Genomic DNA, 13865 nt, shown 5'->3' on the forward strand with positions numbered 1-13865 from the left:
GAGGCTGAACGAAGACGTTTGTCTCTCAGAAAGCAGATGGCGTTCGATAAAGAGACCACCCTCCTGCTAATCTACACGCGCGCACACCAAAACACGTCTACACCTTCAACTACACCCAGCCACTGTCCTGCCCATACCCTGTGGTGACCGACCAAAACATTTTCAAGAAAAGTTAGGGAGTGACAGTGAGGATGATGATAGAGTGAAGATGATGATGATGAAGTGGTTGAGTGATGGCTCACTCAACTATCAATGGGCAGGTTGATAATTTCTTCAAAATTAACCCAGTTTTAATAATTTGTGGCAGTTTATCCTGACCGAGTCCTCCAACGAGACAGGAACATACCGGAACAAATGCTGTCACGCGCAGACAAGCACACTTAACTGACGACGGTGAATATCAAAGAAATTATTTCAGTGCCATGTTACAGTGACCGGTGAGTCAAAGGTGGCCAAACATGGCGATAAAGAGTGTGTTCAACGGTCACACTGAATAGCTTGACAGAAGCGCTCTTGTAAAAGAACCGTAGAATGAAATACCAACCCCGCAAATCACTGTAGTAGTATTTCGATGGGAGTGGTTATGCGAGCACGTAAAAGAGAAAAACCATAGAGGAAGTGCATGTCAAACCTTTGGGATTGGCTAACTATCTAAGCCTATCAGAGGTTCAAATGCTGAAAACGTGGTTAGTAAAAAAAAAAAAGTCCCCTCGGAATGTTGATGGCTCTCTCTCTACAAAAACGTACAAACTTTGCGAAAAAAAAGTTTCTCCCTCGCCAGAACACTTCTGATTGGCTTATGCCCAACAAAGCCCCGCCCATTTCATAATATGTCCCGCCTTAGTCATGTTTTCTTGAAAATTCATTGGTCCGTTGTAGATAACGTCACATGGGAGACGGTTTGCTTGCTAAGAAACGCAGAGATGGTGGAGTGGTTTTCCTCGCTGCCAAGGCAGAGCGAGTGCTGAAGAGTGTCAAAAACCCTCATTCTCGCCTCTGTCTGACCCGCATGGAGTTGAGCACCAAGTCGGTTGTTGCAAGTTTGGAGATGTCGGAGTTAAAAAGCGGCAACGGAGGGTCTTCAGAGGGCGAAGATTACGAGAGTTTGCCATCCCATGCTTCCCTAACGACCCATATGACAGCCGGAGCCGTAGCTGGCATCCTGGAGCACACCGTTATGTATCCCGTGGATTCTGTCAAGGTAAAGAATTTTGGAAACTGAATGCCTTACTCCTCCAGCAGTGCCATCACAATCTCACAGTCTCCTCTGTCATTTCGGGAGACTGCAAAAGGTTGCGGCACACCGAAGCTGTAAAGATTTAATGATATCCATCCATATAGCTTAGCTGAGCTCAGTTAGCCTGCTGGACAACGTTTCAGAAACGAGTGGTAAATCTTGACAGTGAATTTATATTGTGAAAAAACATGAAACCATAGAACATTAACATCCTCACCTTAGTTCTGCTCTTTCGCCAGATCGGTACCAACAGGTCAAATTGTTAAGCCGTCAAACTTTTTTTTTCTGTGGATGGTTAGACACGGATGGGCAAGGAACAGCCGCTTAACTGTAAGCACCACGTCATGTGTTGGCATAAATGTTTTTTAAGTCATCAGGATTAATCACAGCAGTAAGTACACGTGAACTTAACTAACACTCGAAATTCCCGTCCCCGGGGCGGATACCGTGACCCTCAAAGACCCTTTACAACTTTGGCCGTCTTAAAGACAAGTTGAAGGTCACTCAGCTGTCTGTTATGAGTACAAATTTACCGTAACTTCGTGATAAAGTCGTGAAAATTGAGTGGTACCTACTTGAATAATTAGTTTATACCAAGTCATGGTCTTGAGCGCAATGGTCGCAGCGGTAATATCAACGAGCACTTCAAATCCTCTGTCATCTAACTGGACAAGCTACTGCCCACGGGGGTATTGTTTTGACCGTATATAAAGCAACTCAACTGTAAATATATAAAAAAAAAAAAATACTCTTTTTACTGTCTTGGTGTAAATTTAGAATACACCAAACAGAAACCATACTGGACGTAAACACCTCGTCTGGGAAGATAGTTAGAGAGAAAGCAAGGTTTCATGAGGAAGAGAACTTTATTTAAGCTTGTTTTCCTTTATTTGTAGTATGCTGTCACTCCCGTTGGAGAAGTGCATTTTTCACTCTCCGTGGGGCCAAACTTTTACAGAACGTTTAAGCTGATGATGTCATTTATACTGAATGCAATGTAATCTTTTGCCACACTAGAACATTACCTGTGTGACAGATAAACCTGGACTGGTCTCGCTCACTCTCTCAGCTTGTTTGTTTGTTTGTTTGTTTGTTTGGAAGTGAAAGTTTTAATCACATGGCTGAAAGTGAAATGCCAGGGCAGGAGGTTGGGTGTTAGCTTATGGCTAATCTTCTGTTCAGCCCCTGTCCTTGTCCTTAAAACAACAACAGCTCATTCAAAAAAAAAAAAGCCAAGCTAGCCTCCAATTACACTCACACAGCCATGCGTAGGAAGCCAGTCTTTACACTGTGTACTCTAAACCCTGTCTATAGAAACTAGGATGAGTGAACAGACAGTTTGAACCTCGGGGGACAGGTCTTCTACTATTCCTCCTCGCTCGTGGGAAATATTTCAACGTTTCTGAATCCTTCTGCTGCCTTGTAATATTTAAACATCCACTGAATCCTTCTACTGACTAATACTTGCTGTAAAACAACAGTGTTCAGAGCTGTTGTATTTCTGATTAATTTCACTGGCAGTGACTGTAGAGGTTCACGAATCTGACAGTGGAACAAGCCAGATTTTGATCTCATCTCCTCCTGTTGTTGTTTCTCTGCTTAAGAATGACAAACGGAAAAATTATTATGAAACTCCAAGCGCTCAGTCGTAACCACTAGGGGAATGATTCAAACCTTAATCTGGGGAAGCTGATTTTAGATTCAAACACACACACTCACACACACACACACAATGGCGAAAAGATGAAAAATTGGCAAACCTTTCTCTTAAAGCTGTTGGAATGAAACCGTCTGACTCGGTGCCAGATTAGCCCCCCTGTCTCCGCTCTGTGGGCTTGCGTAGGCCATTGTCGCCGTTTCCTCTCTCGCTGCCAGAATTCGCTCACTGGACTCGTTCAGGCCTCCCAGTGTCGGGCTCCGCCGCTGACGGTCAGACACTACGTGTCTGGAGAGCACATAGCTGCCCTCTCTCATCCAGCGCTTAGCCAACCGGACCGCCTCGCAAACTTTTCCCTCACCTGGAAGGAAAAGGGACATAATTGGACCCCTTTTGTGTGATTTTTCTTCTCTGTGTGGGTGTGTGAGTGTGTGGGTGAATTAATGAGCATTTACAGCCCCCCCCCCCCCCCCCCCCCCCCACACACACACACGCGCACGCACACACAAATTTAGTGGTGGGATGATGGTACAATATCACAAAGAACTTCATTAATGGAAATCTTTTTTTTTTTGCCTCTCTCATCGTTGGCCTTTAAATGCACTATTCAGATCTTTTTTTTTTTTTCCTTGGAAGATTCCCACCATTTACAAATAATCATGAAGTACCTAGACGTCATCTTCTGATGTAAATTATGAAGGAGAATAGGCTTTTTTATTTTTATTTTTTTGTCATCAGCTATTTCTCAGAGGGGCTATAATGTAGCCTTGGAAAAGGTTCTGTTGTCTCTTTGACCTTAAGTAGTGCGTTTGTGTTTACTGCTGAAATGTTTCTTCTGTCGTTTTCTAACTCTGGGGCTTCTCTAAAGAGAGTGAGTGCGTGCGTGCGCGCGTACGTTGAACGCTCACGACTTTCACCTCTCTCCCTTTTTCGACATGTTCGATGCGCTTTTTTTGGCGTTTAATGTGTATCCCATGATTCTTTTGCCTTTCTTCAAGCTCGGAAATTCGTTTGTCACGGACACGTGTTTATGAATTTACGCAGTGTGCTTACACTGGAAGAGGGGTCGCAGACTGTCATTTCAATATTCGTAGACACGGTCTGGTGTTCAGGCCTCTTGTTCTGAACACTGCTTCTCTGAACATTAACCGGTCATTCATTCTGACGACGTGAGTTGATGATTTGTGTTAGTGAGTCAAACAAACTGAACTGACAAACTAAGGCCGTGTAAAATTTAATCACAGACCGAGCCTGTATTTGCGAGTGACGAATTAAAGTAGCCTATCTCGTTCTGAGCTTTGATCAAGGCTCGACGCATGTCCACGCGGTGCAGTTGTACTCGCTCACATTACTCACTGGAAATTCACAACTTCCCGAGTGTTTCCCAAGACCTTTTAATTCCGTAGATATTACAGACTACACCGATCATGGAGTGAGTGACTTGATCGCCCCTTTCACGTTCATGTGAATTATAAATCTGTTTTGTAAACTGTTTTGTCTTCCTGCAGTTTTTCATTGTGCTTACGCATCTACCCTCCGCTGTCTATCAGAGCGCTTGTGGGAAATGAAAATTATTTAAACTTTTTCTCCAATGAAATATCGGATTGGTTTTTATTACTACCACTGTCGTAATGTTTTTAAATTTAGGCCTAACCACTTTCATCGGCTAGTCGCGCTGTTGGTAGTGTTTGCGTATGGCTTGTGTTTTACTTCTTTGACCAAAAAATGTGTGGTAGTAACACAATAGCATTGGCTCTTCCTTAGACGGTAATAACACGCTCAGTTTTGAAACTGGAATTTCCACTGTTTGGGCAACGACGAACTTAAGCCGTGAGTTATTAGGTAACTGTGGCATGCAAGAAAGTGTGCGCGCGCGCGTGTGTTTAAATAGGGTTTTGGGAACTCTTAACACACATCCTTTCAAAGTCCTTTGCCTTTAGTTACCTGTCCTCTCGTTTCGTCACATTTTAACCCTTGTTCACAGAGCCGGAGTGAAAAGGAAGCGTAGTCACACACGCGCGTGCTCATTGTCTCGCGCATTCCCTCACAAACCAGTTTTAATTACGCTGACGTCACGCATTTGAGCGCCACTAACCCAAGAGCTGAGTCGTTTCAAACGGCTCAAACGTTTCCTGACATTTTTCCTATGCCATCTCTTTCCTCGGCTCAGCAAAACCTAAACAGGCCCTTCCAAAAGCTAAACATTATCTTTTTTTTAAACACCCATTCACACGAAGGCTTATTTACATGCCGTTTCCGTTTACGGATTTGTTAAACTCACAACAACAAATCCGATTCTCCAAACCCCGTTTCCTTGTGTCTGTTTCTACGTATGTGTGTGGTTTTTCGTGTATGGCTAATTTCCTCATTGCTGTCTTTTGGTGACAAGTCTGCAGGGCAGCTGTTGACAGTTCAGAGGTATTGGGCAAGAGCAGTGCGGCGCGGAGACAGAGACAGTCAAAGAAAAGGAGGGTGGTCCATTTAATTAGCCGTGAGCAATGTGCAAACTCCAACATTTTTAATATCTGATACGTTGTCAGTTTGAGAACTTCATATACGCTGGGGCAGATTCTTGTACGTTGTTGTATTCTGGGGGCAGAGTAATTCTGATTTGGATTTTGACGTCAGTCAGGCTGTCATGCACTCCTTGTGTTTCCGGAGACGGGGAGCTAAGAGTAGGAATCTCTCTGTAAGTCTGCCACCGCAGCCGGAGAGATGGACTGCGGGCCCATCTGTGGAGCTGTGTTCAAGTAATAAAACAGTGTGGAATTGGGTGACCTTTAGCCGGCTGTCTCAGAGAGCAGGATATAGCTGACTCATTCATAAAGAGGAGGCATGGAGGGGTCTTGTTCTGTCTGATACTGCAGGGCCGGGACAGGGTGTGTTATCTGAGTGGCCCAGACGCTGGGGATTGTGTGCGTGTGCGTGTGCGTGTGTGTGTGTGAGGAACCGGTGCCTCACAGAAGGACAGGGTCACCTTCATACTCACTGTAAGCTGGACACTGAGGTGTTTGTAAACGCGTAGATGTAATTCTTTTCAGTATTCACACACACACACACACACTCACTCTCTCTCTCTCTCTCTCTCACCCTCACACACACGCACAAATACACAAGGTCTCCTCATTCCTTTATGCATAGTGGTCTGTGGACACAGATCACAGGAGTCAGACACGGACAGATTTAACCCCTTTTATGCTGACCTGCTCTTACCTGCAAAGTCATGCTTGCCAAGGTGGGAATCTCAGAGGAAAAAGGAAGAATATGTAGGACAGAGGGGCACTTGCTTTAATGGAGTCACACCACACACATGCTAAGGCTGGGGTGCACAAGCTCGCGTTGCCATGGAGAAGTTCACCAGTGACTCCCTCTCGTCCAGAGGTCCCGTTCCCATTCCAGAATTCCAGCCTGTTTTTCCGCGCTGCCTGCACTTTTAGGATGAGTGGACAGATTTTTTCCACCCCAGTGCTAAAGAGGCTCCTAGCCTAGCCCAGCCCAAAGCCTGTCAGAGTCTTTGAGCGTCTAAACAAATACAGACTGAACTCTGATAGCAACCGCCAGCCTTCTCGCTCTCCAACACTCCTCTCTCTCTTTCCCTCTCTCTGTCCACCCATCTCTTCCTCTCTCTCTTTCCCTCTCTCTCTCTTTCTGTGTTTCTCTCTCCGTCTCCCCCTCTCCCTCTGTCTTTCCCTCTTTCCATCTTGCTCTCTCTCTGTGTTTCTCTCTCTGTCTCTGTCTTTCTCTCTCTCTGTCCATCTTTCTATCTCTCTCTCTCATTATCGTTCTGTGTCAGGTTCTCTGTGTCTAACCCCCCCCACCCCCCCCACCCCCCCCCGGCCCCCTCTCTTTTCTGTCTGAGTGTGTCAGTTTTCAGTTTGTCTGCGGTATGGGGGGTGTGGGGGTATTGACTGCCACATTAGTCAAACTCCTCTAACTACATGAGAGGCTTGAGGTGAAACAACTCACTGCTGAGTGTGACTCGTGTGTGTGTGTGTGTGTGTGTGTGTGTGTGGCTGTTGTACGAGTGCCGCACACACCACCTTGGCCTCGTTCGTCGGTGCCATAGGTTTCCGTACCTTCTCACAGTCCATTGTGTTTTTCGCTCCACCGAAAAAAACAAAACAAAAAAAACCCATCAGGTGTTAATCTCGGCGAATTCAGTGTTTCCTCAACAGGAGCAGGTCCTAAAGCACGGCTGGAATGTACTTCCCTGGGCCGGGCCGGGCAAAGTGGCACCGCAACAACCCAAACAAACAAGTATTTGTTCCTGACGTGGCAGATTCTGTTCTCTCTCTGCGATTCTAGTTCCTGGAACCTTTTTTTGTTTTGTTTTTTTTCCACGGCTCATGCTTTCAGTTGATACCGTATGTTTAACTTGAATTTGCGCAGTAATGTGATTAGAGTGATCCAAGCCAAAAAAAAAAAGAAAAAGAAAGAAAAGTAGTAGGATTATAATTTTTTCAGATTAACATTTACAGAATAATGTTTTCAGTTTGACTAAGCTGACTGAGTCAGCAGCTATACTGCTGATGGATGATTTGTCACAAAGCTTTAAAAAATGCGACTCTCTGGACCAACCAACCGGGATTATTAATCTCACCAAAGGCTAGCCAGTTAGGATCAAGCTTCTTTCTAAATCTAGCCAGTTAGGTTTTAGTGATCATTGCAAAACCTGCTGATCAGTATCAAATGGTTGTAAATATATCCTGTCAGGTTTAATGGTTGCTGCATGACTGTCCAATCAGAATCAAATGTATTTCTAAGCCTAACCAATCGGGAACAAACTAAATATTAGCAGGGACCAAGACATATTTGACAGTCTGTGTATTTCTGCCAAGTATTTGTGGTAGCGTGTTTCAGAAATATCTCGCGTTGTTTATCAGGCAGGATCAAAGATACATTCGTAGACATTTTACACTCTGGTAGTAAAAAAAACAACCAAAAAAAAACCCTAACCCAAGACTTCTAACAGTGACTTTTTAAAAAGTAAGTTAGAGTACTCAGAGTAAGAGAGTACTTTTTAAAATAAGGACATTGTTATGATCAGGTTGGCGTCTGTTTTTCTTTTATCTTGTGTGTGTGTGTGTGTGTGTGTGTGTGTGTGTGTGTGTGTATGGGACAGACAGAATGGGTGAAGTTGAGACAACGCCTTCACTAACCGTCGAACAGAGGGTGTAGTCTTTGCGGGTGATCACCTGGGCAACTCTCCAGCCCACTGCACTGTTATGCACACACACACACACACACACACAAACTCATACAAACACCCCTCACAGACACACACACACACACACGCACACGCACACGCACAAACACACCTCACAGACAGACAGACACACATACACACAAACACCCCTCACAGACACACACACAAACACCCTTAACAGACACACACACACACACACACATATAGACATAGCTCATGTACACATGAAATCCCCCCCCACCCCCACCCACACACACGTTCCCTATAAAATATACACTCAAACCAAGCACACAGAACTAACAAAACACTCAACACTCAAATGCAGCCCAAACCCAAACTCACACAAGCATCAACACACACACACACACACACACACTTTCTACTGCCCAGAGACACACACACACGGAGAGAGGGAATGCTTTCTTTGGGCACCATTCTCTTTTTTCCCCACGCTCGCTGTCTGTGTTCTGGTGAGTCTCCCGCTGGTTTTTCTGTGGGGTTTACTGTAAGCTTGAGTGATAATAAAAGGGAGATGCTCTCCCCCTGCAGCCAGAGCTCCCGCTCTCAGGAGCCCAGATCTCCTCATTACAGAGGTCATGAGGGTTATTTACAGATTAGCTTTAGCCTAATGCTACCAACCCGTCGCTCATTCGGCGATTTATCTGGAGCAGAACTGCTGGGGAAAAAAAAAAAAAAAGGTTGGACACGATTCTCGGAGCGGTTTCTGCACCTACACGCGAGCGTTTAAAGGCTTACGGTATTACAGAGGCCAGGAGAAAGCCAGAAATAAGCCACTTAAAGATTTGAACGGTGATGAGGTTTTTGTGATAGGAACGTGCAGCAAGTTGTTTCTGTCGGCCTCACGGTTCTGACTGGGCCGGTTCTGACTGGGCCGGTTCTGACTGGGCCCGTTCTGACTGGGCTGGTTCTGATTGAAATGGTCTGCCGATCAGGGATATTAAAGCTAATTTGTTTTTGTTCTGGTGTCCAGTTAGCACTGGAGGTGTGTCGCAAAGCGCACACACAAAAACATTGGGGATCTACCTTGAAATCTTGTGTCTGTTGGAATAACTCAGAATGGACTTTTATATTTTTTTAAACCAAAAAATAAACAAACAAACAGACAGCTGGGGCAGCAGCTCATTAGGAATTCTATAGGACAGGTTGTTCCTGACATCTCCCTTTGTACAGGTTGTTCCAAACCTCTCTGTGGGGTTATTCCTCAAGGGTTACTGTTGTCTTCTGATGGTTGGCTTTTTCCAGCCACCGTGTGCATGTGTGTGTGTGCGCATGCGTGTGACTGTGTGTGACTGTGTGTGTGAGTGTGTGTGCGTGTGTGTGAGTGTGAAAGTGTGTGTGTGTGTGTGTATGTGTGTGTGAGAGAGTGTGTGTGTGTGTGAGAGACCAGTTCAAACTCTCCTTTGCGTTGTCTTAGTCATGCTGTACTATACAAAGCTTTTGTTTTCACCCTGGACCAAAGAAAGAAAGCAGATGTCACATGATGTACGGCAGTGTCTCCCAAAGACTGGGGTCGTGACCCTCAGGTGGGTCACAGGGGATTCTTATTTGGGTCGCCAAATAAATGAGCAGAATTTCCTCCATAGTCTTCTATGTAAAATTTATATCTGCAGTACACCTTTGAGCCACATGGCGGTTGGTTTTCTCCTCCACCCTCACGGTTTCCACCATCACTCCAGCAGATTCTGCAGCCAGCTATGAGAAATGCATGCTCGGCTAGTAAAAAAAAAAAAAAGAAAGATAAAGAACTAGCTAAAGATCAGACTTAGCCAAACTACCGCCTGTGAACCATAACCATAGTGGGCGTGTCGTGTAGTGGGTGTGCCGTGCAGTGGGCGTGTCGTGCAGTGGGCGTGTCGTGCAGTGGGCGTGTCGTGCAGGGGGCGTGTCGTGTAGGGGGCGTGTCGTGTAGTGCTTTGCGGCCACAGTTAGACCCTTTTGGGAGGATGGACGTATGAGAGGCTAGCATAGCGTATGTGCTGTTTGTTTTACTGTTGAGAGGGGGAAAACATGAGACTGTTAACTCCGCCCAAATGCACTTATTGTGTCTCCTTTATAGAGTATTTAAAATGTGTATATTTCAGCACAGTATGAGGGCCACACTGAGGGAAAGAAAATTCTGAGATTTCAAGAATAAGGTCGTAATATTACCAGAATAAAGTCATAATATTACGAGGAAAAAGTCCTATTATTAGGAGAGTAAAGTCGTAACTTTACTGATGAGTGGAGATAAAAACAATGAGGTAGCCTGTTAACTCATTTCTAAAGTATTTAACATGTGTATGCGTTTTCAGTAACGCGTGCATAAAACGAAGTTGTGATTTATCAGACGTATATCTCTTCGAGGCGGCCGGTTTTACCTGTTCAGGATGATATAAGGTGATGTGGAAACGGCAGGAAAAATGGTCATTTGTGCTGAAATTCGCTCTTCTCAGCATTTATAGATAAGGTGAATTGGGTCACGACGGTTTGCCATTTTTAAAAAGTGGGTCCCCAGAAAAAACGGTTGGGAAACAGCGGTGTACAGGGTTACTCCAGCCTAGGCTCAGCAGTCTTCTGTCTGCCTCTTAATCATACAGTGTACTCCTGTCTGTCCAGCACACACACACACACACACACACACACACACACAGTGTTAACGGATGTTCGGAAATCAAACAGAAGTGCTCGCTGAATTCCAGTTGTTACTGGTACGAACTCACACCACAGGAAACGGTATAAAAATTTTGGAATTTGAATGGTTTGGGGGAAATCACTTTCCTATTGTTGAGCTGGTCTTTATTTTCCTGTCCTCTGTGAATGTTTAGCTCTCCACTGTCCCAGTCCTGCCCAGTCGCCTGCGTGACTGGACCTCACCAGCTCAACAGCCACCCAGTGCTTCCATCTCTCTCTCTCTCTCTGTCCCACTTTTCATGTCCCTGTCTCTCCCCCCCTCCTCCCCCCTCTCTTCATGTTCATCCTTCATTTACAACTGCTTCATCCTTTCCTTTCCTCCACACTCTCTGCTTCCTCAGTCTATCCTTCTCTCTCTCTCTCTCTCTCTCCCCCTCTCTCTCCCCCTCTCTCTCTCTCTCTCTCGCTCTCTCGCTCTCTCTCTGTTGAGTAAATGGTAAATATCTCTCTCTCTCTCTGTCTCTCTCTCTGTCAAGTAAATGGTAAATGTCTCTTTTGAAATACCTGAATCTCCTCTCTGAATGGTTTTTTTTGTTTTTTGTTTTTTGTTTTTCCTCAGACACGCATGCAGAGTCTACAGCCCGACCCGAAGGCTCAGTACCGGAGCGTGTACGGGGCGCTGAAGAAGATCGTCCGGACCGAGGGTCTCCTGCGGCCCCTCAGGGGCCTGAACATCACCGTGCTGGGCGCGGGGCCCGCCCACGCGCTTTACTTCACCTGTTACGAGCGTCTCAAGCGCACGCTCAGCGACATCATTCAGAACGGCGGCAACAGCACCATCGCAAACGGTACGCCCAGTTACCACGGCGACAACAGCGCGACAAAACTGAATCGCTTACTTTTTTTCAAACCGCCGGCTGAAGTTCTCCAGTGGAGTAATTAAATATATCACGCCGACATCAAGTTCGTAATGTCCATATAAAAAGTAGTTTGTGTGTATAGCAGACTCTTTGTGATGTCACACGCCCTGTTGTAACGACCTGGGTGATGTCACAAGACGAACCATTCTGCATTCCGAGCAGTGATGTAACGATGATGTAATTTCTGATGATGCAAACATCTCTGGCTCTTTCTCTGTGGAGTTAGGAAGCTTCCAAAATGTCACAAACGTGCTGAATGTGATTTACAAATGCCCCACGATTCAAAAAATATACACACCATACTTTACAAATACAACACATACCTCCCAAACAAACACAGCGTGATTTGCAAATATACACACCATACTTTACAAATACAACACACACCTCCCAAACAAACACAGCGTGATTTGCAAATATACACACCATACTTTACAAATACAACACACACCTCCCAAACAAACACAGCGTGATTTGCAAATATACACACCATACTTTACAAATACAACACACACCTCACAAACAAACACAGTGTGATTTGCAAACGCAGACACGGCCATCAAAAAAATACAATGCCTTTTGCAAACACAGTTGCTACTTACAGACAAATGCAGGGCAGAAAGAATGCAAACAAATAAGCGACATTTTGTGTCATCGGTTTCACAAACGCATCACACGTCGTTTGTAGGTTACGGGACGCTCGGCGCTGTTATTCCGCTTGTACGAGTCGCAAATGCGAATGCCCCGATTTTCTCACGAATGGGCTGAGCACCAGAACAGCAGGTGGCGCCAGAGGGTCATCTACCTTCAGCTCAGCTCATGTAGCCTTTGGAAGGCCAAGTATTGTTTCTCTTTATAGCTCGTCAGAAACCCACAGTAAACCCACCTGTTGAGTGCACGTGTTGAAACACCGCGTCCATGCGCTCTGACTGATCTGGAGAAATCCGAGGCGAATCCTTTTGTTTGAGAGGGGCGCGTTGTATTCGTAAAGCTCGGTGTGTATGTTTCTGAATCGTCGGGCGTTTACAAATCGCATCCCGTTTGTTTGCAAACCGTGGGGCATTTGTAAAACCGTGGCAGCTTTCTAACTCCGTATTTCTCTTGTTCTCTCAGGAATTGCAGGCAGCGTTGCCACTGTGCTTCACGATGCTGTAATGAATCCTGCAGAAGGTACAGTACACACAGGCAGCTTAACGCTCTGCTTAGCACACTGTCAACACAGCTCAAAAGATTCTCAGATGTTTAGTAGGAGCTTTAAAAGATTAAAACTTTTCTTTTTTTTAAATCATCTTGCTTATCGTGCTTAGTGGAGGATTAGATGAAACTTTTCTTTGTGGTCTCTCCGTCTCTCTGTCTCTCCATCTCTCTCTGTCTCTCTTCGTCTCTGTCTGTCTCTCTCCATCTCTCTCTGTCTCTCTCCGTCTCTGTCTGTCTCTCTCCGTCTCTGTCTGTCTCTCTCCGTCTCTGTCTGTCTCTCTCTGGCTCTCCATCTCTCTCTCTCAATTTGTCTCTATTTGTCTCTCTGTCTTTCTCTCTCTCTCTCCCCCTGTCTCTGTCTCTTTCTCCCCACAGTGGTGAAGCAGCGCATGCAGATGTATAAGTCTCCGTACCGCGGACTGTGGGACTGCGTCGTCACGGTGACCCGCACGGAGGGCGTGGCCGCGTTCTACCGCAGCTACAGCACGCAGCTGACCATGAACATCCCCTTCCAGGCCGTTCACTTCATCACCTACGAGCTGATGCAGGAGCAGCTGAACCCGCAGCGGCAGTACTGGCCCGGCAGTCACATCGTGTCCGGGGCCGTGGCGGGCGCCGTGTCCGCCGCCGTCACCACGCCGCTGGACGTTTGTAAGACCCTCCTCAACACGCAGGAGAACGTGGCGCTCAGCTCCGTGCAGGTCAGCGGGCACCTCTCGGGCATGGCCAACGCGTTAAGGACGGTGTACCGGCTCGGCGGCGTGCCCGCCTTCTTCAAGGGGGTGCGGGCCCGGGTCATTTACCAGATGCCCTCCACGGCCATCGCCTGGTCCGTCTACGAGTTTTTCAAGTACTTTCTCACCCAGAAACAGCATCAGCTCCAGCATCAGCACCAGCAGGTGCTGGTGATCCAGGACGAGGGGACAGAGGCCAAGACTGGGCCCACATGAGAGTGCCTCTAACCCAGGCACTGGAAGTAACCGCTCTGGGGGCTTCTCTGCCCTCAGCTTTGGAGGG

General features: G+C 46.2%; 1 protein-coding gene across 1 annotated transcript; it reads left to right on the forward strand.

Moving 5' to 3' along the window:
• The first annotated feature begins 1009 nt into the window (after positions 1-1009).
• On the forward strand, positions 1010-13798 carry slc25a37 (solute carrier family 25 member 37). The gene is made up of 4 exons (XM_030766587.1): positions 1010-1201; positions 11351-11579; positions 12765-12821; positions 13224-13798. Exons 1-4 carry the CDS (start codon positions 1010-1012, stop codon positions 13796-13798), a joined length of 1053 nt encoding a protein of 350 aa, XP_030622447.1.
• The last annotated feature ends 67 nt before the right edge of the window (positions 13799-13865 follow it).

The sequence above is a fragment of the Chanos chanos genome, chromosome 1 (genome assembly GCF_902362185.1).
Source record: "Chanos chanos chromosome 1, fChaCha1.1, whole genome shotgun sequence".
Lineage (NCBI taxonomy): Eukaryota > Metazoa > Chordata > Actinopteri > Gonorynchiformes > Chanidae > Chanos > Chanos chanos.

Coding starts and splice junctions, on each gene's coding strand:
- slc25a37 (XM_030766587.1), top strand. CDS start 1,010: ATGGAGTTGAGCACCAAGTCGGTTGTTGCAAGTTTGGAGATGTCGGAG. Junction 1,202..11,350: donor ATCCCGTGGATTCTGTCAAG/GTAAAGAATTTT, acceptor GTTTTTCCTCAG/ACACGCATGCAGAGTCTACA. Junction 11,580..12,764: donor CAACAGCACCATCGCAAACG/GTACGCCCAGTT, acceptor TTGTTCTCTCAG/GAATTGCAGGCAGCGTTGCC.